The sequence below is a fragment of the Phocoena sinus genome, chromosome 20, assembly GCF_008692025.1.
Source record: "Phocoena sinus isolate mPhoSin1 chromosome 20, mPhoSin1.pri, whole genome shotgun sequence".
Classification (NCBI taxonomy): Eukaryota; Metazoa; Chordata; class Mammalia; order Artiodactyla; family Phocoenidae; genus Phocoena; species Phocoena sinus.
Window position 1 is genome coordinate 8,575,237 of NC_045782.1, and position 25,663 is coordinate 8,600,899.

Sequence of the window (25,663 nt, forward strand, 5' to 3'; positions counted from 1 at the left end):
CTCCCACCACCCGTCCAGAATGAACAGATCCATGTACACCCCTAGGAGTACCCACTACATCTCCAGGACTGGAGTGCAGAGGCGTGAGGGGAGGTGGAGTAAAGGAGGGAGAAAGCTGAACGGGGAATAAAGGAACTGAAGTCCTGGTTGGGGCAACGAAATGACAGATCTGAGCACTTTAGAGGACATGAGATAGAGGGGCTTACCTTCATCTTAAAAGCTTTCTTGCCACCTTTGATGGCATTGTCTTCAAAGGAAAACTCATTCTCACGAATGATGGCTCGGCTGTCCTTGTCACCCGTGTATGTCACCACATAGAACTTGGGTGCCCACATCTGGAACTCCCGCTCCCAGTTAATGATGGTGGAGAGCGGGGCGCTCACCAGGAAGGGACCCTTTGTGTGGCCCTGGGAGTCGAGGGTGGGGGACCATTAGTCTAGGCTCACGGTTATACAACCCAGTCCACTGCCTGCCGCACCCCTCCCCGCCAGTTCTCTGCCCTCACCCTCCACTCCCACCTTCCCCAGTCCAGGCTAGGCCTCAGCACGGCTGTCCCCCTCAGGGCCCGAGAGTCTAGCACCTCCTTATACAGTGAGTAGAGAAAGACGATGGTTTGTATGGTCTTGCCCAGTCCCATCTCATCAGCCAGAATGGTGTCAGTGCCCTGGGCCCACGAGAAGCGTAGCCAGTTCAACCCCTCCAGCTGATACATGTGCAGCGTGCCTCCAGTGGCTGTGATGAACCGTGGCTGAGTCTCGTATTTCACTGTAGGCTGTAGAATCAAGAAGTCAGAAAGCTCAGGGGAGCCATCAGCTGCTCCTCCGGTCTTGGCCTCCTCCTCCCCTCTCCCCGGCACTGATATCAAATGGGATTACAAGTCCCTCTCCTATGGCCTGAGCTTATGAAAGTTTGAGTCTGCAGTGCCTCCCCCTCATTCCTTAAAACAATACCCAGAAGCACTGTGGGGAAGGAAACTGGTAGAAGAGCCCTGTGTGCTGCTGTCTCTAGCAGCTCTCACTCCTGTGCCAAAATTCCTAGCACTCTTGGGGCAAAGCTGAACACTGAAGGAAGAGCTACTGTTCAAAGAAGTTGTTGAAACTCTGGGAAGTTCTGTCAGAAGCCCCCAGGAAATCTTCGATCAGCATGGCTCCAGAAACGGGAGACAGGCCAAGTGGGAGGACTTACATCATTAGTAGGAGAGCTGGGAGGCCCATCACCCTGCAGCTCCTTCTTCTTCTTCTTATACTTGCGGGGCTGGGCGGGGTCCTCCCCCATAATTAGTTCTCTGGGAAAACAGCGGGTCTGAGTGAGACCTGGTCCTTGGACCCACCCCCTGTCCTTCTGAACCCACTCCAGACCTAGCTCCCACTTTCCATAACCAAGATTTTCTCACATTTCCTTTCTCCCAGGTTCTTTACCCTCACCCCTATGGAGTTCAGCTCTAAAGCCAACCCTCCCCACTCCTCAGCATCCTCATCCCCATTACTCAGGCTAGATCTCCTTTCTGTTCCTCACACCACCTCTTTCCCGACCCCACCGCAAACAACCCAGCCCAGGCTCCCACTGCCCTAAATTCTAGATTGGGTCTGTCCCTACTGCATCTCATTTAATGCTGGAGGTTTAGCTTTCATGCCTCTGTCCTCAGACTCCCTCTAACCCACGACCTGGCTCCCTCACCGGTGTCTCCAGTAGCTTTGTTTATGGTCTTCATATTCAGGGATGTTCATTTCATCTTCCTCCCACGTGGACTGGTCATATGGCAAGTCCCTCCATTTCACTAGATAGTGGTAATTTCCCTTCTTATCCACACTGTGGGAAGAGAAGCCAGGAGAAGGAGCAGGAGGAGAAAAGTAATATGTGTCACAAGTAGAAAAAGTCATAATCAACACAATTATCAGCAAACATGCAGACGTTGTCACCTAATCCTCAATGGTGGGCCTCTGAAAGGCAGTTTGGAATGGCTGAAGTTCTACCCTAACTTTTTCAGGATGGCTTCCTAAAAATCAACGATCACAAAACATCCCTGGCTTCAACATCGTTCGTTCATCCAATCAGTATTTACTAAGCATCTACTACATGCCAGGCACTGTCCCAGGCACGGGTGATTGAGCAGAACTAAGCAGACCAATGACCTATTCCCATGGAGCTCACATTCTATTGGGGGAGGCAGTGATGAAATAGGAAAATAAAAGACAATGTAACATTAGTTAGTAATAAGTACTGTGAAGAAAGAAGTACTAGAAACACTGGTCTATATGAACCATGTGTTTCACGTTTTGCTTTTTTCACAACCAGATCCCCAGACTCATGTGTCATTTCTTAAGCTGTTAGAAATTAAAAGAAGCAAGGACAAAGCAGTCAGTGCTGGGCTAGACTTTCCTCCTGGTTCCTCCCATCTCCATAGAGGAAACAAAGCCAGAAGGGCTGGGGCCGCAGTGGGAATTATCCAGTTAGATCAATTATCTGGTTAATCAACAAATACTAACATGGAGCCACAGCGCAACAAGAATAGTGGCAAAACCCAGGTAGGCCTTCGCACGGACCAAGGACTCACCTGTGGTTGATGATCCGGTGGACGGTCATCCACTCTGGCTTGATGCCGAAACGATAGTACTTCTCCTCCATCTCGGCATAGTGCGGGTCCTTCACCTTGCGTTTGTCACTCTTCCCATCATCCTCACCAGAGCCGTAGTCGAGGGGTGGGGGCTCGTCCATGTCATTCTTCCGTTGATAGTTTCGGTACATTACCAAGTGGAAAATTTCCAGCTGATGGGGCACAGAGGAGGAGGGGATAGATAGTCCCAACATCCCGAGAGGACAAAAGGAGACAGGGCAGAGGCCGGCAGGGGGAATGGCATGGGAAAGCAAGCAATGAAAGAGGTGGGAGGAGGGACATAGTGAGTTAAAGCCAAAGCAGGAGAACGAATAGCACGCCAGAGAACAGAGTCAGAGACAGGACCTGGGTGGGGAGGTATTAATAAGCAAAAGGAGGAAGGGAATAGGGTTGTTAAGATTGGGGCTATCAGTAAAACATGGTTAAGACGGATAAGCAAAGAGATGGAGTTGAGGCAGGCTAAGGAAAGCCTATGTCATACCTAAGGGAAGGAATCTAACGGAGACTGAGGGAAAGAGAACTGGAGTCCAAGAGAACCAAGTGTGGAAACTAAGGGAGTTGGTAGGGTGTGTGCGGCCAGAGGCCTAATGTGAGGGAAAGCAGAGGGGACGGAAGACGAGAGAACAGCGGGCCAAGAGAGAGAATGGCAGTGAATGGGGCCCCAGGAGGCGGGGAAGGAGAGGCCCTTGTACCTGAAGCTCCTTGGCCCAGGAGCAGTGCCAGTAGGACAGGCCTACCCACTTGACAAAGAACTCTCTCTCCGATCTGCCTTGAAGAGGACGTGCGGGTGGGGCATCTGGATTCCCGTCTGCCTGTTGGGGGGCTGGCACTGCCACAGGGGGCTCCCCCCACCGCCAGTGTAGGATCTTCTGCACACGGCCTTTCAGCACGGGACACTTCGGGATGGACGCACACAAAGAGGAAAGAAAGAGGCAGAAAGAGCCCATCATTAGAGTAGGAGGATGGGGGTCCCACACGGGAATCAAAGGCTAGGTGTGGGGGAGAGTAGAGAAAGAGCGAGCCCAACCTTTGGGCCCTGGAGATGGAGAAGGAGTCGGGGCTGACAATAAAGCCTGAGAGATGGGCACACTCACTGTGCATCGGGGACACAGCCACTCGCCATTGGGGATGTCAGGCAGCGGGGGGTTCAGGCAGTGAATGTGGTAGGAGGAGATGCAGGCGTCACAGCACAGGAGCTCCCCGCCATCCTTGCACACACGGCAGTACTCCATGTGGTCGTCCTCTTCCTCCTTCTCCCCCTCCTCTTCCCCCTCCTCTTCATAGTCTTCCTCCTCTTCCTTGGCCTCCCACTGTACCCCCTCCTTCTCCTGGGAGGCCAAGGACAGACACAGACACAAGAAAGAGGATAAGGAGTGAGGCTGGAAGACAGAGGCAAACCAGGACAGCTAGATCCTAGAAGTGCAGAGAAGATTGCTGGGAACAAAGTAACAGGACATCTCAGGTCCCCAAAATGCTAATTTTGGGGGCAAAGGAATGGGGGAGAGGATCAAACTAGGATCTTGGACACTTCCAACATCTGTTACTGAGAAGCCCAGGCATCTGGAGGTAGGGAGAGGACAAGAGAAAGCAAGGAGGAAAGAGGTGGGTGGGTCCCTGAGGGCCGTAAGAGGTGGCACCAGTACTCACACAGTGGGGGCAGCTCCATTTGCCCTCAGGAGCCCGGTCAAGCTCAGGATCGAGGCAGACGAGGTGGTAGGCACGAGGGCAGGTGTCACACAGAATAATTTCCCCACCCTGCTGGCACACCTCACAGTAATCCTGGTGATCCGTCTCGTAGCCATCAACCTCCTCCTCCCCGGCCACTGCAGGACAGCCCAGGACTGTCATACACCCCAGTGGAGGCAAAGGAAACAGAGAGAGAGAAGGAGAGCGGAATGCGGGAGGGGAGAGAAAGAGAAAAGCGTTCAGTAAAGAGGTCAACACTACAAATAAGAAAGACAACGAAGGAATGAAAGGAAGGCTGAGTGACAGGGCTGCACACAGCTGACACCGCTTACCCTTCTTCTTCTTCCTTCCTGGCCGGCCTCTCTTTAGTTTCTTGGTGCGGACAGGGCCATCAGGGCGGCCTGAGGCACTGTGGACACTGCCACTGTCCAGGTCTGACTCCTCAGCCTCTGGTTCAGGGCCCTCGTCACTCTGGAAGACATACTGCCCATAGCCCCCGTGGCTGTCAGAGAGGCCAAATGGACTCCACTCCCCTCCCCAGGCCTTGGGCTCCCGCTCCAGCTGCCCTCACGGACCCTTGTGTCTGGACCCCCAGCCCCTGACCACACCCCAGAAGTATAATGGACAGGGAGGGACCACCCACCGAGCCTCCCTTCTTCCTCTTGCCACCCAGCAGCCCTAGTTTGATTTTGAGTGGTGCCATCTTCTTTCCCCGAAGCTTCTTGCGTCCATCAGGCACTCGGGGACTCTTACTCCGCCTCTTGTGGCCTGGACCTGAGTGAGGAGTGGGGTGACAGAGAAAAAGCCGAGGTCATGAAAGCCAGGAACAATGCAGGCCGTAGGGTTTCTGGACCTCTCTGTGGGCTATGGTCTCACTGAGACCCCTTCCTGGACAGCATTTCTTCTACAACAATCAGGGCTGAGAAGACAAGAGCTCTGGACTATAATTTGAGAACATGCAGTTTAGAGGGTGAGGTGACAGTTGTTCCAACTAGAGGGTTTCTTACCTTTGCCCTCTTTGGTTTTGGCTCTTCGGATGGGTGGGGGCTGGATATCAGCAGCAGGGGGTGGTGGAAGGGCGGGGGGTCCGGAAGGTGCTATGGGGGTGGCCGATGAGACAGCTGCTGACACCTGCTCAGCTACAGCTGCGGCCGCCGCTGCCGCCGCTGCCGCCACAGCAGCTGCCGACCCCTTGAAGGGGTTGTTGGCGCTGAACTCTCTCCACTTGGCCCCAAGGATGGTCATCATCTTAGACATTGGGATCTTAGGATTCTTCTTAGCAATCAGGGGCCTGAAAATATAGAAGCAAGGCGCTCGGACCCCTCACAGATGGTCTGGGAATACTGTCATTTCCCCTCACCAATTAAGTCTATGTACCAGGTAGGATTCCTAGGTGGTGAAAATACATCCTATGAAGAATGACATCAATTTTGAAATAAAGAAATAAAAAGTTTAAGAATGGAAAAAAAGTTTAAAAAAACAAGAAAAAAGTATGAAGAAGAAAAAAAAGGCAAAATAAAATTTAAATGCAGATTAAAAAGGATAAAAAAATATGAGATTAATAAAAAAGCTCTACTTTGGACAACTACTTTACAGTTCCTAAAACACTTCCACACACATAATACCTTATTTCTTCCTCGCAATACTACTAGGAGTTGCTATGATTCTCTGTGCTTTTCTAAAGAGTTCCAGGGGCCCTGATGAAGGGTCCCATCAGGTGGAGTCTGATGGGCCACACTGGTTCTGCTCTGCGGTGAGGTGTTAAGCTCTCGTGAGGACGTGGGTGACCCCGGTGCTGACAGAAGCACTGTCTTTAGTAGTGAAGCAGTGAGACAACGGGACTAAGGACAGCTACCAGGGATTGAACACCACTAGGGACCAGGCACTGAGTGTGCTGAGCTTTCCATCCATCATCCCATCAAATCCCCACAAGGCCCCGTGAGGTACGTACTATGTGCCTATTTCACAGATGCGGAAACTGAAGACCACAGAAGTGAGCTGCCCAACGTGACACCGGGACCTAAACCTCAGCAGGCTGCCTCCAGAGCGCTGAACGGCTCTGCTCCAGTCAGTGCCTGCTCCCCAAAAGGCATCTCTACTGTTCTGTACTCTACTGCGGGAGCCACTGAAGCTCAGGTCCCACTGTCAGCAATGCATCCTCCATTATTACTGGTGTCTAACGAAGGGACAGAGGACTTGATAACTGAGCAAAGAAAACTGGGGAACACGGATACCACCTCCCCGCTCCAGTCTAGAGAGAAGTCAGGCAGGGGAAACTGAACTGTTAGACCAAGGAGGGCCATCTGTCCTCCTGATAGTCTGTCACCACAGAGGTTTCTAACCTAGCAGTGGTACTGTGACCCCCCAGTGAAGGGTTCCTGACTGGAGTCCTTGGATCCTAGGAGTGCAGGAATTCCCTAAGATGACATGGGGAATTTTATGTGTATGTGCTGTGAATTTCTCTGGAGAGCAGTTTCTTAGCTTTCATCAGATTCCAGAAGGGTCCAGGGCCTCCCCCAAATTAAAAGCGTCTGCTCGAGAGGGCTCCTCAGCCCTACCGCACCTCATGAACTGGCTAAAGGCTTTGTAGTTGGTGAGTGTGTGGTAATCCTCCTCAGAGAACACATGTTCCACGTCCTCCAGGCCCCAAGTCAGAAGCAGAGTTGCCGACGACTTCTGTTCCACCTGCTGGGCGAGACCAGGCTTCAGTGACGCAGGGGTCCAGTCCTGGGCCCCCCACACGCCTCTCTACCCACCCACCAGGTTCCCTGGGCTTTCTGCTTCCTGCTCCATTCCCAGCCCAATCCCACTCCTCACAAACCACAGCCTTTCCACTTAGCACCCTGCTTGCCCAGGGCTCTCCCTCCTCCACTCCTCATGCCTGTCATTAATACTGATTTCTCCCCTCACTCCCTAATTCTACTCACCTTTTGCCCCCCATCTCCCTCCCCTTTTTTCCGCCGCTTCGTCTTCTTCTCCTTTTTTTCTCTGTGCTTCCGTCTCCGTTTCCGACCTGGTCCAGTTCCATATTCACTGCCTCCACTCTCAGACTTCTCCCGGTACTCATCTCGCTCAGAGCCAAATTCCTCCTCGCTGTCCTAAGGGAAAGAAATAAAAACACTATTTCTTCAGCCCTTCCTTGTGCCAGAAACTGTTCTCAGCACGTAACATTTATCGTCTCTTTTGATCTTCACAACAATCCTATGATAGTAACATCTATCTTTATCCACTCTTTTGTAGGTGAGGAAACTGAGGCACAGAGACCTAAATAAATTGTCCAAGAAGACAGAAGACTGCTAGGCTCTAAATTCATGTAGTCTACCTCCAGAGCCTGTGCTTTCAACCGCTTCTCTGTGCTGCAGGGCAAGTCAAGTCGACAACTGGGCTCTTCACTAGGCCGTGGTGAGTGAGGTTAGGGTCCCAGACCTGGGAGATACAGGCTAGCAAGCGGGGGTGGGGTCAGGTAGAGGGGATCAGGCCTCCCTGACTTCAGGATCCCCACAGTAATCAAGACCAGAGAAAATGTAGGTCTCTAGGGCTGGGTCTCCAAGCCTAGCTGTAGAGATAGGAGTCCTGAACACTTACAAGCTTCTTGCGTTTTCGGGCTTTTCCTGGCTTGTTCTCCTTCTGCTTCTTGGGTCCTCTTTTTCTCTTCTTCACACCCAGTGCTGAAGGCAGCAGCCGAATGTCATCCTTATCTTTGGGGCAGAGAGCACCAGAAAACCTAAGCCTCTAGGTTCCCAGTCTCTGCAGCCCCTTCCCTTCCTCACCTCCTCAGTTCCCACTGCTCTCTAGGAACTCCAGCATTAACTCTTCCAAACCTTGCCTCCCTCCGCTGGATGCAAACAGAGAGTGTTTCGAGTACTCTGGGATGCTCGGGTTCTGAATGGGAGGTCAGGGGTCAGAAGGGAAGAGCGGCCAAACCACTCCCGTCTCTCCCCTCCTACTAACAAGGGACCAGGCTCTAGGCCATGGGCTCTGACTGTGGCAGGTCCTTTTAGTCGCCGCCAGGGCTCCTCCTGCCTTCCCCCTCACTTAGCCAGCTGGCATCCTGCCCAGGAACTGGGGAAGCCATGCCCAGCTGCTGGCCTGGCCTGACCCCAGCACTTGGAGTGGGGAGACACAAGCTGGCAGCTCCCTAAGCCAGATGCTGAGACGGCAGAGCCAAAGGTGGACACCTGGGTTCTCACACTAACACCCTGGGGCCCTGACATCCTTTTTGTGAGGAGGGAGGCCTCTATTTATATTTCCTCAGATAATCACCAAGCCTCCTGTCACCCCAACACAGCCCTGGAGGAAAAGAAATCCTCAGTCAGGCATGTTCACTTCTTGCCCACAGGATCACAGTGTCTAGCTCCTTTGTCACACCCTAACCCCATCCAAGAAGGTCTCCACAATCACCTAAACATTCCTCCTCCTCCCAAGGAGACTGGAAATGTGCCTTCAAATCTATATACTCCTCTCTGTTCCCTTTGAGAACTCAGGGACCCTGCCCCTTTGTCCCCTGGTCTCACCCCTTGTCTCCAAATTTAGTCCCAGACATCCTAACCCATTCATATATAAGCAGTATGGGAGACCCACACAAAGACACGGGCACAGACACAACCCGCATATGCATTCCCAAATGCACAAGCATCGCATACTCATGAGCACAAGCCCAGAGGACAGCCTGTACCTGCTTTCAGCAGGGCTAGGTTCCCTGGCTTTCTCTCCAGATGTCTCTGTCAGAGAGAACGGGGCTGGTTCTTCCCAGATGTCCCCTCTCCCCATTCTCCATGACCCCTGTCGGACTGTGGAGGCTTAGGGGACAGAAAGTAACTCCGCGAGGAGGAAGACACCAATGCCACACAGACATGAGGCCCTGTTTGGCCTCCCTCCCCCAGCAAGCACTAGATTAACCCGCCAGACCTGTCTTGCTCAGGCAGAGGCAGCTGTGCAGGAGAGGAAAGTCTGGGCCTGGCCCAGCCCCTTGCTCTAGGACACACAATCCTTCTTCCCACAACAGCCAAGGGAAAATTAGCCACAATTAACACTGGAGGCCTTGGTTTCCACTGCCTCAGAATCTGGGCACCTCCTTCCTTCATTGCTACTTCTCACAGCTCCAGCATCCTGTGCCCTCTTGCGCAGGAAGACACTCTAGGACTGGGGGATTGTGGCAGCCCCAGGTGTGGAAACAGAGTGGGGACCCTGATAGGAAGTCAGTAAGACGCCATGCCCCAGCAGCCCGCGCTCCCTCACCCCAGGGACCGCGGCTAATATGAACATGGAAACGGAGGCCGCCGGGGCAGAGGCAAGGGCAGGCCAACTGGCTAAGGATCAGGGAAATGGCCTCGGTCTCCACCAGCTGGGGGGTGGGACACAAGCCCTGGGACCTCGCAGCCAGTTAACTCCACTCCCCACCCCAGCGGGAGGTTCCCGAACTTGGGAAGACGGCCGTGGTGTGGAGAGGCAAAGTAGACAGCGAGGAAAGGAAAGGGAGGGCAAGAAAGCAAATCTAAGTCCCAACCTCTGTCTCACCAGCCACTCAATGCTGGCCTGGAGCCCAGACTCTCCCACATCCCGGCTCAGATCTCGGGAAGACAGCGAGGGAGGAGGGCGGCGAGGAGGGTGGGTGGAGCCTGGCGAGCCAGAGGACGCAGGAGGAGCCTCGCAGCGAGCCTCGCCTCCCGCCCGCCCCTCTCTTCTTCTAATCTCACCATCAATCTCTCACACATATATTTATTTTTTCTCAAATTCCCCTCCCTCCCCCACAACGAACCACCATAATAGGTCTGCTGCACATGCGTATTGCATGCAGGGGGTGGGTTTGTATTTTCAGACCTTTTGCAAAGAAACTACCAGAATTTTCCGCACCACCCACAACCATTCCCCACCCCCACCCCCAAGGAATCACGTCTATATATTATGTTATATTATTTCTCTAGACTTGCCAGAAGGGGGAGGGAGGAGAAATGAGTTTTTGGCTTCCTGCTCCCTTCCCCCATCAGCACGAGTGCTATTATTTTAAACGTTTAACAATGTACGGAGACTGGAGAGGGGGGAAGGGATAAAATTGGTCTTGGGTAAGAATGTAAAACAAAATGGTGAGAATCAAAGCCGTCAGAATGAAAAACAATAGAAACCTCTAACACGTATAAACTCATCTTGTAGAGGAGGATGAGGGAGGGCAGCCTGAACATATTGCCTCAGAGGAGGGTTATTTTGCCCACACTTAGGTAGACAGAAATAATGGGCAGACTAAAAATATTTTCCTAAAGTTTTACCTCAGAAAGTCATCTGAGAGGGTGTATCTGGGTCACTCGTTTGACTTGGAGGGCTGAAAGGGAGATAAAATTGCCCAGGGAGAGAGAGTAGGTGGGTTTTCATTTCAAATATACCATTTTAAAAACATTTGACGATGCTTAGAAAGCAAAGGAAAAAGGGGAGGGAGTACTGACACAAAGACCCATCTCGACCTCAGATTCTTTCATGCCCTCCCCTTCACAGACCCAAATCCGGGATCAAAAACCCCCAAATACCGCATTCCAAGTTCGGAATACACATAGGCGAGAGCTGCTAATGCCCTAACTTAACCTGACATCCTTTCTTCCTCTCTTTTTAGCACCTCTGCTGTCTTCCAGGCAATCCCCTACCCACAATTCTTTATTCCTTTTCCCTTCTGCAAAATCAGTGGGCTCTCTGGGATAACTTTTAAAAAACTTTTCCGGTTTTCGGACCAGCCTGATGGGAGGGGAGGTGGATTTTATCTTGTTTCCATTAGATACACATACCCCCCCTCCCCCGGCCCAAGAAAGCACCCCACAGTCCCTCAAAGGCTGTCTCAACTAGACAGGAACATTTGCCACTGAAGCCACACAGATCAATACGACAGTTTTACAAAGAGTATGTTGTTAGACGTTTTGAAGTTTGGTGCATTTGTGCTGCACCGCACCAAGACACCCGAAAGATGCTCACTTAGAGTCTATTCTGAAAAACACTAGCTGAACACTCTGCAGAGTGGCCGGACTGGGACCACTGCTGGGCCCCCCGCGCGAGGCAGCGGTCAGGCCCCTCCACCGCGGACGGAACTGCCCAGACAGTGCGGGTGACTTGTCATCCCCGGGGAGGGGTGCTGAGTGACGGTCAAGCTGCAGAACAGCTGGGTGGGCAGTTCACGCCCCCCAACGTGGTCAGGGTGTGGGTGGTTTCAGCGGGAGAGTGAGTGACAGTGAATGGCAGCCACGTGAGAGTCACAGCTGGGCAGCTCGGCCACCCCAGACTGACGGGGTCATGGTGGGGGGGGCGCACTTGACACAAAAGAGCCCAGAGCAGAGGAGAGATAAAGGGGGTGGGGTTGGGGGCATCTGGTCTTCCAGACACTCTCCTCTCTGTCCCCAATTTTCAATGACTGCTCTCCGTAGTACGAGCCAGAGAGAGGGGGCAGGAACCAGTCTCATTCCAGGAAGTGGTCCGCGTGGAGTGTGGCCACCACCTGCCCCTAGTCGTCAGCCGCCCGCAAACATTCACCCGACCCCTCCCCCACGTGCCACCGCACGCTCCAGAGTTGGCGGGCACCGAAGTCCCCGCAGGTGCGGGGGGGTCCGATGGTACCCGCTCCCCCCGGCCTTCCCAACTCCTGACGTGGGGGAGGGGGGTGAGGGCCGCGGTCCGCTCCTCGCAGGCAAACCCCACTTCGCCTCGGTCCAACCCCACCGGGGCCGAAGCCCCAGGGGCGCCCGCTCGGCCGCCCCTCCCCCACGCGCCCCTCCCCCACGCCGCCGTCCGGCCGCCAGGGTCTCCGCGGTCCCTCGCGCGGCCAGGGAGGGGGCCCTGGCTTCGCCTCGGCCGTTTCCTGCCTACCCCCTCCCCGCCGAGGGTTAAAAAAAAAAAATCTCCTCCTCCTCCTCCCCCGAAAGCCGCGACCGAGTGGCCCGGTCCGCGCATGCAGCTCGCGCCCAGCGCTCTCCAACCCGGGCGGCGGCGGCGGTGGCGACGGGGGAGGGGTGCGGCGGGGGAGGGGAGGAGGCCTGGCCCGGCGGCCGCCGCCGCCGCCGCCCGCCTGGACCGCCCGGACCGCCGCGGGGCGACGGGCCCGAGACGGCGCCCCGCGCCCCGGATTCGCCTCGGCTCGGCCGCGCGGTGGGTGCCTCGCCCCCGCCCGGGCCTCGCTCGCCCGCGGCTCCGGCTCGGTCTGGGGCGGGAGGGGGGGCGCGGGGGGGGGGGGAGTCAGCGGCCGCTTACCTGGCGGCGGGGGTGGCGGCGGCGGCGGCGGCGGGGGCAGCGGCGGCGGCGGCGGCGGCGGGAAGAGGTGGCAGCCGGGGGGGCTGTGGCGGTCGCGGCCCCGGTCGTGGCCCGGCCCGCGCCCGAGTACTCCCTCGTCGTCGTCCTCCTCGTAGTCCTCGTCGGCCGCCTCCACCTCCTCCTCCTCCTCGTCGCCCTCTTCTTCCTCCTCTTCTTCCTCCTCCGACACCACCATCTCCTCCTCCTCCTCCTCCTCGTCCCTCAGAGGGGAAGCCATCCTGTGGCTCTGGCCCCCCCACCACCCCCCCACCCACCGCCCGCCCGCCTCCCCCACCGCTACCACCACCACCTCCTCCTCCTCCTCCTCCTCCTCCTCCTCCTCCTCCTCGGCGGCGGCGTCCTCCTCCTCCTCACCGCCTCCCCCAGCCCCCAAAACCCCCGGGCCACCCCCCTCCGAAACCCCCCCCTCGGGGCCGCCGTCTGACGAGGGGGGCCAAACCACCCCCAAAAATTTTCTTGGGGAGAATTGAGGACTTTTTTTTTCTTCTCTCCTTCCTCCCGAGAGAACAAGAGAAGAGGATTAAAAAAATATATATATATATAAAAGTTTTCGACTTCTCTCTACCCCCCTCTCCGTTGCTTTAAATATATTTAAATTCTGAGGGGGGCGCTCAGAAATATTTCTCAGAGCTGAGGCACTAAGATGGCCGCCTGGAAATTATTTTTAAAACAACCCCCCCTGCAGCACCGCCACCCCCTCCGTGAAGAAAGGGAGAGGGGGGAAAAATCCCCTTTTAAAACAAAATGGCTGGCTTAATATTTCATTTTTCACCCCCCCATTCTCCTCCCTGTTATACCCCCATCTCCTAGCCTCTACCCAGAAACCCACAAATTTCTCCCTTTTTTATAACTGATTAGTGCACAGATTAATAGAGATATTTTCCTTGTGTACTGAGTGTGTGTGTGTGAGTGTGTGTGCGCGTCGGGGGGGGGGCATGAAGGATTTCTGCATAAAACAAAAATGGCTGCTGTGACTAACTCCCCCCTTATAAAAAAATATTTGAGGGGGGGCATTAATCAGTACTCATGCTCAGTCTGACATCAGCATAAATTGTTAAAGGTTAACTAGTTAGATACTAGTCCAACTAGATTTAAATTTTTTTTTCTTTGCTAGTCTCTTCCTCCCCACCTCCCTTCTCTTAAAGAAAAGCTTTTTTTTTTTTTTCTGAATACTTCAGAAGGGAGTGGTTTGATGTGAAGGTTTTTTTTTTCCCCTTCAGGCATTGAAAAGGAAAAAGATGAAATATATGTTTATATATAACTCTGTTTCTACATACCTCATTGAAGTCAAAACGCATTTAATTGTCTATGTATCTTTTAAGTGAGAAGGGGTACTGGATTTTTTTTTCTTTCTTTAAAAAAGTGATAGAAATCCTAGTGACTTTTGGGGGAGAGATATGAATAGATACGATGATTGAGTTTTTTTCAAAGGAGTCCATGTTTGATTCTCCCCTTTGCCCAGCCTTTTCAGTGATTTATAATTGTAAATTTTATCCTCACTCTTTTCTCCTTTACCTCGCCTTCCCCTCCCCCCAATTACTTGAATATAAAATTCATCTGACGTGGGAAATTGATTTAGGGGGTAAATAGAACAGATTTTTAGAATAAAGGGGAAAGAGTTAAGTCTGAAGATTGTGAAATTATTTTCTCTTTTAAGTCTGAAGTTTGTGAAATTATTTTCTCTTTTCTCCTGTTTTCAGTATATTTCCCTTCCTCCATGATCTCCAACACTGATAGAGTGGAAGAAACTGAGGTACCATGAAAAAGAAAAGTAACTGGGACTGAGAAAAGGAAAGAGGTAGGGGGTTACACTCAGATTTTCATCTGACTTTCTGACCCATGGTTTCCCACTGTACTCCAATGTTTATCTTTAAAGTGGTATCAGGAATCAGATGGAAGGTTGAAAAGGAGTCCAAAAGTAGCGTTCTCATCCAGAGATTTGGTCAGAGAAGTCATAAAATAAAACTTGCCAGATGAGCAATGCTAGCAGGGGAAGAAGGGCAAATAGCTCAGTTCAACCCTATTTTGTTCTTGTCACCCTTTTCTTACTACAGTTTCCTCCCATTCTTTTGATCTCACTTTGACCTTTTCCTTGCTTCCCATCCCATGCCTGTGGAATCATTTCTCTCCTGGGTTATTTCTCTGTCTCTTGAGTATAGCTGCCAGCCACCCAGCAGCCCCTGCAGGGTTTGGGAGTACCTGAAGAAGGAGGGATAGGTAGGCAGCAACCAGAAAGTAATAGTGACAGGGCATATTTTTGCTGACAAGGTTTAAATATTCTTTATTGATGTGCCACCCCCCAACCCCAGCTAATGCTTTTTATTGAGCATTGATTTCCATCTTCTTCTTAACCTGGACTTCGGAGTTCTCTTGTTTCTGCTCCCATATCATTCGTGTACTGAGTGTAACTCCTATTCTCTTCCATTTGATTTTGTTATGTCCTCTTTCTCCGTCCTTGTGTACTAGTCCTTCTGGGTATCCTCCTCTTTCTGTACATGGGCTTCTGTGTACGTGTGTCTTTATTTTTTACCGAGACTGTCCTTTCTCATCCCTTGACTCTCAGGCTCTGTCACCTCTAAGTGACTTTCCATCTCTGTCTTCTTTCTGTTTACTTCTGTCTTCCGGGCTCTGACTGCGTGTGCCTCTTCTTCATGTGTGCGTGACTCCCCCTCTTTCTGGCCTCTCGGTGTGTGTCTGGGAAGAGTGTCCCCACGTGCATGTGGGCAGCCCTGCGCATCATGGTGCGCCCTCTCCCTCTGTTCTGAGCGCCTCTGCTTGCCTGCCTGCCACATGTGCCATGAGCTGCAGGTGTGGGGGGCGAAAGGTGGCTGTGTGCAACCCTGTACAAACATTCATCGTTCTCTCGAGTGCGCTTTGCATATGGATCTGTTAATTTGCCTGATTCTCCCTCTTGTCCATCTCCCCCTCTGCCTGCCTGCATCTCCCGTTCTCTCTTCTCTCCCTAGTGATCTCTTGATTTTTCTTCTCTCCTTGTTTCCACCTGCCCCTCTACCTGCTTGTTCCTAGCATGGTGTCTGCCTGCCTGTCTGCTCCTCCCGGACTGGCTGGCAGCCTCTTTCTCTCTCTGGTTGTCTGTCTGCTTCTCTGGCTGTTTGCCCACCACTCTCTCTCTAGCCATCTGTCTCCCCGCCTGCCTGTCTCTATCACTTTTTTAGTCTCCGTCTCTTGGTTTGTCTACCTTCCAGGCCCTACCATGGTTCCCTGTCTTGGTTTGCCTCTTATCTTGCCTTCTACTTGTTCCTTCTGTTCTTTATGTCTATTTAGTTCATGCTTTTTCCTGGCCTCCCTCTATGTATGTCTTCTTGCCTGTCTACTCTGCTTGCTTGCTGCTGTCCCACTGTTTAATGCTTGTATCTTTTTAGTGTGTCTGCTTATCAGCATTTTCTCCCTCGGCTTCCGCTGTTCCAGCATCCCATCAATGGTGATAGTCTCGCTACCGCAGACCTGTCAGTGACCCCCTTGCCCCAAAGTCTTACCTGCCTTTTTGCCATATCCCCTACCCTGCCTTCTCTCACTGCTTGCCTCTGTTTCAGTTCTTTCTTTTTCTTTTTATCTTTCTGGCCTCTCACACAGTCTGCCTGCCTCAATCTTTTTGCCGTTTTCCCAGTCTCTCCTTGTCTTTCTGCTTTTTTGCTGTCTTCCTGGCTGGCCCCTGCTGTCCACATCTCGGCTTGCTTTTTTTCTCCTCCTTTTTCTATCAGCTTTTACATAGATAGTGCATACACATGGTACAAAATTTTTAAAGTACTAAAAGTATCCAGTATGAGAGTAAGCCTCCCTCCTACCCCCCACTTCCTCTCCCCTGAGGTAGTCACTACACATTTCTTGGATCTTGTTCGAGAGAAGAGTCTACACATATACGTCTAATTGCTTTTTGCTGCACTCCTTCCAAATTCTGTCCCAGTTTTGCTGGATGCTTCTTCCTCTGTCAGTCTGTCAGTACTCCTTCCCATTTCACTGGGCTTGTTATTTCTTGCTTCTTGTTTTTTTGACTCTATTTTATGGTACTTGTCTTTTTGATTGACTGCTTGCTAGTTACACGCTTTTACTACCAGGACCTGAGGTGTGCTTAGGAAGGGCTTGCTCTGTCCTAATATCCTGTTCTGCTCTGCGTCTTGATGACCACACACCATTGCTGGTCTCTTCATCACTGAACTATGTATTAATTGAGAAAAGCCATGAAAGCACTGGTAGTACTGAAAAATACCTTGTAAATATAGGAACAATTAATAAGTACAGATGGTTTGTAAGCTGAGCTTACAGGCACATGGAGTAGATAGGAGACCACTCTGCTTTTCCCAGTCTATATGAATTCTTTAAACGAATATGAATCTAGATCCTTTTAGGTTCAGCAGTACTCTTAGGCTGTTGACCTAGGCCTGTCCAAGAAGTTTGTCTTCCTCCTAGTCTAAAAAACTCTGCTTCTTACTAAAACTTTCTCCCTTTTTCATCCTTCCTTCTGGTTCTTCTCACATGCCACCTTAGAGATGTTATAACTCCTTGGGGGAAGCAGAGACAACAGCCTCTATCCAGTTCTCTTCAGAAAGATGATGATAAAACTTTTACACACAATGCACTGTTCTTTCATTTTTGCTTTTTCACTGCCTGTATTCCTGAATTTAACTGTTTCAGCCTCTATCTCTGTCTCTCTCCTCTTTTTCCCTCTCTTCCTCTCTCACTTCTCTTTTTCTTGGTTCTGTCTTTCCTCTTAACTGTCTGTCTTGGGCTCCATTCTAGCCTCTCTTTCTGATTGGCCACCTTCCCTCTCTTCTGTCTGATTGGCCTGTATCCCTCCATCACCCCATCTGTCTGCTGGATTCTCCCTGTCTGCCTGCAATAATGTATTTGATAGCACTTTATAAATTATAAAGCACTGTGTAGTATAAAACGCTATTATCACTTTGTCTTCTTTCTTTGTTTATTGTTTTCTTTCTCTGCTTTCCTTCTCTCTCTCTCTCCCCCTTTCTGTTTGTCTGTCTGTCTGCGTCCCTCTTGGTGATCTTGCCTGCCTCTCTGTCTCTCTGTCAATAATTCTCCTTTCTCTCCTTGCCAGCTTGTCTGGGTTTTTTGCCATGCTTCTTCTCTGTGTGCTCAGTTCTTGTGTCTCTCCTTCTGTGTTTCCAGGTTCCTCTCTATTTATTTTAGCTGTCTATTCTGTCTGTCCTGAGGCCTTTTATATGTGCCTGTGTGCCTTGCTCTCTCCAGCTGCTTGTGTCCCTGCCTGTCAGTTCCAAAGTGGGCACCACTCTGCTTTTTTCTATCTTTCTGTACTTCAAAAAATAAAAATAAAATAAAAAATTAAATTCCGTATAACTAATTGGTAGGAGAGAATTTTTTTGTTTTTAATGAGAAGACCATTAAGGAAGTGAGAACAGGAACTCAGGAATACAGCTGTCAAATGCAAACCAGAAATTAGATGCCAACCCCTGCTGCTGCAAAAAAAAAAAGAACAAGAAAAACTTGTAAGGGACTTCCAAGCCAATAATAAGATTATTTATTGAAAGCAAAAGCTAGAAACATCAGAGCTATAGTTTCTAACCTTTTGTTTTTTGGATCATAGAAAGTTATAAACCCCTTCCCCCAGAAAAACAGTATCTACACAAATACCACATATGTTATCCTGAAACCTATGGAGCCCAGGTTAAAACCCTGATGTAGGGAACCAATGAGAATGATTGATAGAGCACAGGCATGAACTCATGCAACAAGAAGATCAAAGGACTGAAAAAGCACTTTGCAGTCTGTGATTTACTACCGAAGGAGATGTTAAAGAGATTCCTAGTTATCTTTTGAAATATAGAAGTTAGTGGTTATAATGAAAGGCATGTAAACGCTGAGGATTTTCTAGGCTTAATCATGGAATTTTAGAGAGAAGTTCATCTAAACCAGTGTTTAGATGGCTAAGTAAGGTTGCCACCTGTCCTTTCCTGGGGAGCTGTGTCCTTTGTTCTGACATTATATATTTCTCATATAGTTTTATATAAAATAAATGTGTAATATGCTATATTTATATGAAACAAATATGTAATATATATATGCTAATGTATTTAACAGTATATTATGTTTATTTAAAATGTTCTAAAAATGAGGTAGATCTGTGTTAGAAGGATGTCCATGATAGATGTTACAGGGAGAGAGAAGGAGAAAGAAAATGAGTTTTTTTTTTTTTTTTGCGGTACGGGGGCCTCTCCCATTGCGGAGCACAGACTCAGCGGCCATGGCTCACGGGCCCAGCCGCTCTGCGGCATGTGGGATCTTCCCAGACCGGGGCACGAACCCATGTCCCCTGCATCGGCAGGCGGACTCTCAACCACTGCGCCACCAGGGAAGCCCAGAAAATGAGTTTTTATACTTCTGTACAACTTGAAAATTTTTCAACATACAGGTACTTGTTTTATAGTTACAAAATAATATTTTTAATATCTTTCTGTTAAATAATGGTGATGGGTATATAGGTTTGGTTTTGTTCTTCTTGTCATTAATTAGCGCAATAAAAAGTCAGGAACTCCATGTTGGTCACTAACTTTTTTTTTTTTTAATGTTTTACTGGTCACTGTAATCTAAAAGTCTGGGATCTACTGCTTTAATCTAACCTCTTCTAGATTTCGTGAAGCAAGAAACTTCAGTCCTTCATATATCATAGTCATGACTTGCCATATTTACATGCCACCTATACTATTATATGCATACTATTTTCCTTTTCAATTCACTTTTCTTTAACTTAAACAAATGTCCTTTAAAAAGTAAATTTTATATAACTAAGAAATAATATCCATAAATCCTTGATTTGATAAGGTAATTATAATTTTCCTAATTTATTTTAAAATACAAATAATTATTAAAAGTCAATAAAAATAAAAGCATCTTGCATGCTACCAGTGGTATAGGTACCATATTTTAGGAAACATCACTTTAATCTAATTTTGTAGGTACAGAAACTGGGGCCCAGATGTCGAAAGGATTGCCTAAGATCAAGTTAGATGTTAGGGACAGAACCGGAATTTGAACCTGTATCTTCCAATTTCTAGTCTGCTGTTCTTTGTTCTATATACTAAGTGACTTATAAGTCAATGGATGTCCTAGGGTTTTAAAGGAACTAGTATGTAAAATTGATGGTCACGTGTATAACTTACTTATAACAGCTGTACTACAGAACTGGCAATGGTTAATTTATCTAGTACATTATTAAACTTACATGTTTTCTGTTACAGAGTTCCCACCTCTTATCGTCTACCCTAGAGAAACAGTCATCACACTTGTGCATGAGGTGACACATACAAAGATATTCATTACAACATTGTTTGTAATAGCAAAAAATTGGAAACACTCTAAATTTCCAACAGTAATGAATAACTAAATAAACTATACAGCAGTCAAGAAAAATGAGTTACGTCTACATAGTCAGATTCTTTACTATATTGTTGAATGGAAAAAGGCATGCTGCAAAACAGTATATACATTATGATACCATTTATGTTCAGAGAAACTAAAAACAATACTATGTGTTTCTACAGATACATTTATATGTATATAAATTTCTTTTAAAAATTCTGGACATATACATACCAAATTGGTCACAGTGGTTACTTTTGGGAAATAATAGTCAAGGGGGATATTTAGCTTTATTGATAATTTTGAATTTTTACAGTATTGTGTAAACAAATTTATGTAGTGTCATGATTACATTAACAAATGAAGCCAAATGAGACAAAAAGTAGTGTGATTTCTCTAAAGAAATCATTCCTCACTAATTTCTCATTCTTTGAGGAGAAAAGTACGGAAGCAAAGTATAATCAATGTGTGTAATGTAGTTAGACTTTAGAGGACATTAGTGAGGGGACATTAGTGAGGTTCTAGTTTAAAAACTAATTAAAATATGAAGGGAAAAAAGGAAAGTTATAGAAGAGCATGTATAATACGGTACCATTGATGAAAGGGAAAAAAAATGTGAATTTCCATAGAATATTCCTGGAAGAATACACAAGAAATTGTAGTCATTACTACTGGGAAGGGAAACATATTTTTTCATTGTTTTTCATCGTGCATCTTTTAAAGCAACTTGAAAATGTTTTAGTGACCAAGGGATTAGTTAGGTGGAGGGAGGAGAGACATTTGAGATCAGAAATAAACACACAAAAAAGTTAATTAAGGATATGTGGTAGTGATGATTGCTGTGGGCTGTAGAAATCTGAGAGTTCAGAGAAGAGAGCTCTTAGGGAGGGGAGGGGAGGGGGACTGAAGGACTTTCATATGTAGTTGTACTTGAAGTAGGCCCCAAAACATAACTAAGACCTATATAGCAGAGAGGAGGAAGAAGGGCAGTTTAGGTTGAGTAAGAAACTATTCAGCAAGTAGTATGTGGACCTCATACAGCTGGAGTGGTAAGTTCATGATAGAAAGGAGGTTTTTTTGTTTTTATAAATTTATTTTATTTTTGGCTGCGTTGGGTCTTCGTTACTGCGCACAGGCTAGTTGCGGCGAGTGAGGGCTACTCTTTGTTGCAGTGCGTGGGCTTCTCATTGCAGTGGCTTCTCTTGTTGCAGAGCATGGGCTCTAGGCGCGCGGGCTCAGTAGTTGTGGCTCGCGGGCTCTAGGGCACGCAGGCTCAGTAGTTGTGGCACACGGGCTTAGTTGCTCCACGGCATGCGGGATCTTCCTGGACCAGGGCTCGAAACCATGGACCCTGCATTGGCAAGCAGATTCTTAACCCCTGCACCACCAGGGAAGCCCAGAAAGGAGGTTTTTAATTTAAAAAATTATATCTATTATTGAGAACTATTTCACAGGTCCAAAAGAGTATGTATAACATACATCAACCACAAAGAATATTAAAATGAACACATGTATTCAGTATCGGTTTAATAAATATAACATTAGTAACATCTTTGAAGCCTTGTAATGGTCTTCCATATTTCACATTCCTCTCCTGCCCCCTGCCCTACCAGCATCCTGAATCTTGTGTTATCATTCACTTGTTTTTTCTTTGTGATTAGTTCCCTTCCCACCTGTAACTTTTATTTTTTAATTTAAGTACAGTTGATTTACAATGTTTCAGGTGTACAGCAAAGTGATTCAGTTATATACTTAGATATATATTCTTTTTCAGATTCTTTTCCATTATAGGTTATTACAAGATACTGAATATAGTTCCCTATATTATACAGTAGGTCCTTGTTGTTTATCTATTTTATGTATAGTAGTATCTGTTTATCTATTTTATGTATAGTGTATCTGTTAACCCCAAATTCCTAATTTATCCCTTCCCCCCACCTGTAACTTCTTAATTTTGAAAAACTTCAAGCCTACAGAAAAGTTGAAGAAGTACATTGAGCACCCATATACTCTTTACCTGGATTCACTGATTGTTGACCTTTTGCCACACTGACAGAATGACATGAGCAAATGCTTATGATCTAATGTTAATTGCATAAAACAATATAAAGCCATATATGTAGTATAATCACAGCCATGTAGGTACTAGAAGGAAGTGGTTAAAATGTTAATACTGGTTTCTGCTGAGTGGTAGGGACAAGAGTGATTTTTGTTTTGTTTTGTTTTGTTTTTGTTTTTTTTTGTTTTGCATCTTTATGCTTCTCTACCTGGAATTTTCTGTAAGTAACACGTATTCTAAAACGAAAATTAAAAAATTTTTTCAAGTTTAAAAAAATAATCTTAAAAATATATGGAGAGAGAGAACAGGAGATAGTATCTAACATGTGTTCATCAAGTTTGGTAGTCCCAAAAAGTTTAAAACACAGTAATATGGAAAATAAACATAGGTACAGACCTCATATCTGAAGGAATCTAATTCTTTTTCTGCAAGGTTGTTTCCCATCTTGTGTGAAAAGGCCTTATTTCTTTAAGGCTCCAGCAGTCTGGCTGTTTACCCCTCCACTTCTCTCCCTGGCTGTCGTCTGCTTTCCTCCCGATCATTCCCCTCATTCATCGAAGACTGACGCTTGGCTCAGTCCTGCCCTCGACGCTGTAACCAGAGACCTTTCTCACCATTTCCACTTCTCTCTCCCACCTCTAGGAAATAGTAAATTCTTACCTGTTCTGAAATATTAAATTCAAGCCTCCTACTTTGGCTACAGCTTTCTATCCTTCCAGCTCTCTCATTTATTCACTATTTTGGACCCATGAGACCCTTGTAATCCCTTAATTCTTCCATTTTCTCCTAATCAGCTCTACCATGTTCTCCCCTCCTTCCCTGTCCAACTTAGATTCCATGGTCTGTCATTTCAGCCACTCTGCTGCCTGCGTCTCAGCACCCTCTTTATTTACCTCTTGCAGACCCCCAACCTTGGATCACTTCGGCTGTCTGTTTACACTCAGGAGCACTTTGCATGACCACATGGTGTCAGAACACCATGACCACTCCAGATTAGTGTCCCTGCTCAGAAATTCTTTTGCCTAGTCAGCTTCCTTTCGGTTCTCCGTGGTGACTTTTTCAAACCTTCCTCAAATTCCTCAAACCTCCTCCACCTTATGCTTCAGTAGAACATCTTATTGTCTCCCTCTAGGAGACAGATCATCAGATGAGAACTCCCTTGAAATACTGACACTAAGACTACATATTTAACTGTATTCGTATTTGTCCTTTCCTCCCTCCTATCCTGTCCGAAGCTAATGCCTACACTTGGGCTCTGGCTCCCAGCCTTGCCACCTTCTCAGGGTGTAATGGTTAACAGTGATCCCCTAACTCTCCTTTATCTCCCATCCTCCTTGCTGCTTCACAACCACATTTAAATGTACTCAAATCTCCCCAACTTTAAAAGAGACACTCTGGACCCCTAAGCTGCCACCCTACCTCGCTGTGCCCACTCACAGCCACGCTTCTTGAAAGAATTGTTTACACTCAGGCTGCTTTACTTGCCTACTCATTTTCCAACCCTCTGCCCAGCCTCTCTACAGAAACTGCTTTCACAAGATGACCAAAAAACCTGGTTACTGAATTAAGAGGAAATTTCTGAGTTCTTAACTTGAACACCCCCTTCTTGAAATAGTCTTTGTGATCTGTGTGAGTCTGTGATCTCACATCTGCTCATACTTCTGTTGCTGCCTTTTAGCTAAATCCTTTCCTTTGCTATTCATTGAGTAAAGGGGATACCTTAAGAAGAAAAGGAAGGGATTTCCCCGGCGGTCCAGTGGTTAAGACTCTGCACTCCCGATGCAGGGGTTAGGGTCTGGTCAGCGTGACCAAAAAAAAAAAAGAAGAAGAAAAGGAAGATTTAGCCCCAAATTGTTATATTTGTCTTCTTCCAGTTTTTGGCCAGGCTACGAGGCATGCAGGATCTTAGTTCCTCAACCAGGGATCGAACCTGCGCCCTCGGCAGTGAAAGCACAGAGTCCCAACCACTGGACCGCCAGGGAATTCCCTCCCAGTTTCTTTTAGACCTGCTTTGATTGACCACTATGATGGAAACAATATAACAGTCCTATACAAAATGGCAAAAACCAAACATTTTTTTTCCTCTTTGACATTGCCTTTTAACAGTTTCTTAATAGGTTTTCACTGACTGGCCACCCAGAATGCCTTGCTTTCCACCTACTGTTAAGCCCTGGTTATTTCAGCAGAACTGCCCTGACACCTTTCCTGGCGAGCCCCAAGCTGTCATCCTCCTGCCCCTTTGCTTGCTCCTGGGCCCTTTCCCCACCTAGCTCTCTGGATAGGGAGAGTTAATTTCAGACTAAATTGGATATGATTAGTAAATTAAAATTGACTAATTTTTTAAAAAAGATGCTGTATTCCCAAACTATATAACTTCTAAAATGTATTCCAGAGCCAAGTAATGAAGTTATTCACTGCCTCCCTCAGAGGAAGAGTTTGAGCTGTGGATTCAGGTAGCACCTGGAATCCAAGTTCTGCCACTTACTAACAGTAACCCTGGGCAAGCAACTTATCCCTCAAGTCTCAGCTCCCTTATCTGTCAAACAGGGATATTAATGCCTACCTCACATGGTTGTGGTGAAGATTTTGAGCTAACTTACATAAAGCACTGGCTGTAAGGCACTTGATAGGTGGTAGCTAGTGTTCTAAACAGTCACGTTTACTACTCGCCATTTCTCACTTCAGAGAGATTCACTTAAGATGCTTGTAAGGTGAGAGGATTGACAACCTGGGTTATGAATAACACCTTAAACTGAAGGAGCAAAGGGCCGACTTTAGTTATTCTTGTTCCCAATAGTTGCCCCATTTCCTTGCTTTCCCTTGCTTTATTTAAATAAGCTCAACTCTGGTATGATATGAAACAAACCACATTTTACTATACTCAGTTCTCCCAGTAGAGGCACAAACACTGTTGTTAGGTTAGAAACCAAATGTTAGTCACAGATACGGTCTACTAATTTCCTAATCATGACAGATGTTCCCTCGATGTTGAATAGTGTGGACTCTCAGGAAATCCCAAGGGAAGCATTCATTACTAAATAAAGAATGGCTAGCACAAGGAGAGGGAAGAAAACGAAAAATTTCGAGCGCCTGTCCCAAGGGCCTTTAGTACTGCTGGGCATTTCCCCATACCTTATATTTAATCTTCTCAACCACAGGGTAAGGTAGCTTCTTTTTAAGTGACCTTGTCCTGGTTTATGCCTGTTGCCCTTAGTGAATCCTTACTTCTATTGTTCATATTTTGTGATTGAAGAAATGGAATCTAAAAGAAGAAAAGTATTCTGTCCATAGTTACAAAGCCAGAAAACTCCTCCCTGTGCAGCTGGATTTCTTCTGTGAAGACCTCATTCATACCTCATCCATCTACTGTCTGACTTCTCTAACACACCACTGTTTTGCTGTTCACTAAATCTGTGGATGCTCAAGTCCTCACCTTACTTGACTATGTGACATTGCGCACTGTTTACCATTCCCTCCTCTCAAATACTCTCTCTCTGGCTTCCCTGGCACCATTTTCCAGGGTCTCTCTCACCACTTTGGCTCGTACTTCTGAGTCGTCTTCTCCTCCCCTCCCTTAGGTATTGTTCCTCCCAGGCCTTGCATGTAGATCACACTTTATTCTTGAGGTGATCTCATCCTTGACTTTGGTTGACAGTTACTCACTGCGGGTA

General features: G+C 47.8%; 2 protein-coding genes across 18 annotated transcripts in view; one reads left to right on the forward strand and one right to left on the reverse strand.

Moving 5' to 3' along the window:
* CHD3 (chromodomain helicase DNA binding protein 3) overlaps positions 1 to 12,802 on the reverse strand; it is a 25,124-nt gene extending 12,322 nt beyond the window's left edge. For 12 of the 17 annotated variants that reach the window (XM_032615069.1, XM_032615065.1, XM_032615064.1 and 9 more), the window contains exons 1-15: positions 12,521 to 12,797; positions 7,886 to 7,998; positions 7,228 to 7,398; positions 6,864 to 6,988; positions 5,308 to 5,591; positions 4,944 to 5,074; positions 4,633 to 4,783; positions 4,262 to 4,455; positions 3,709 to 3,942; positions 3,307 to 3,510; positions 2,555 to 2,766; positions 1,678 to 1,809; positions 1,186 to 1,285; positions 581 to 772; positions 207 to 407 (exon numbers count right to left, since the gene is read on the reverse strand). In XM_032615069.1, the coding sequence (XP_032470960.1) occupies positions 207 to 407; positions 581 to 772; positions 1,186 to 1,285; positions 1,678 to 1,809; positions 2,555 to 2,766; positions 3,307 to 3,510; positions 3,709 to 3,942; positions 4,262 to 4,455; positions 4,633 to 4,783; positions 4,944 to 5,074; positions 5,308 to 5,591; positions 6,864 to 6,988; positions 7,228 to 7,398; positions 7,886 to 7,998; positions 12,521 to 12,797 (2,721 nt within the window). Of the gene's footprint in view, positions 1 to 206; positions 408 to 580; positions 773 to 1,185; positions 1,286 to 1,677; positions 1,810 to 2,554; positions 2,767 to 3,306; positions 3,511 to 3,708; positions 3,943 to 4,261; positions 4,456 to 4,632; positions 4,784 to 4,943; positions 5,075 to 5,307; positions 5,592 to 6,863; positions 6,989 to 7,227; positions 7,399 to 7,885; positions 7,999 to 12,520 lie in introns of all 17 variants that reach the window. The other 5 variants (XM_032615076.1, XM_032615063.1, XM_032615067.1 and 2 more) reach the window with 4 other exon arrangements.
* Positions 12,306 to 25,663, forward strand: part of NAA38 (N-alpha-acetyltransferase 38, NatC auxiliary subunit) — a 24,391-nt gene continuing 11,033 nt past the window's right edge. Inside the window, exons 1-2 of the mRNA XM_032615079.1 lie at positions 12,306 to 12,418; positions 14,281 to 14,378. The gene's annotated coding sequence lies outside the window, so the exon portion shown is untranslated. The remainder of the gene's footprint in view (positions 12,419 to 14,280; positions 14,379 to 25,663) is intronic.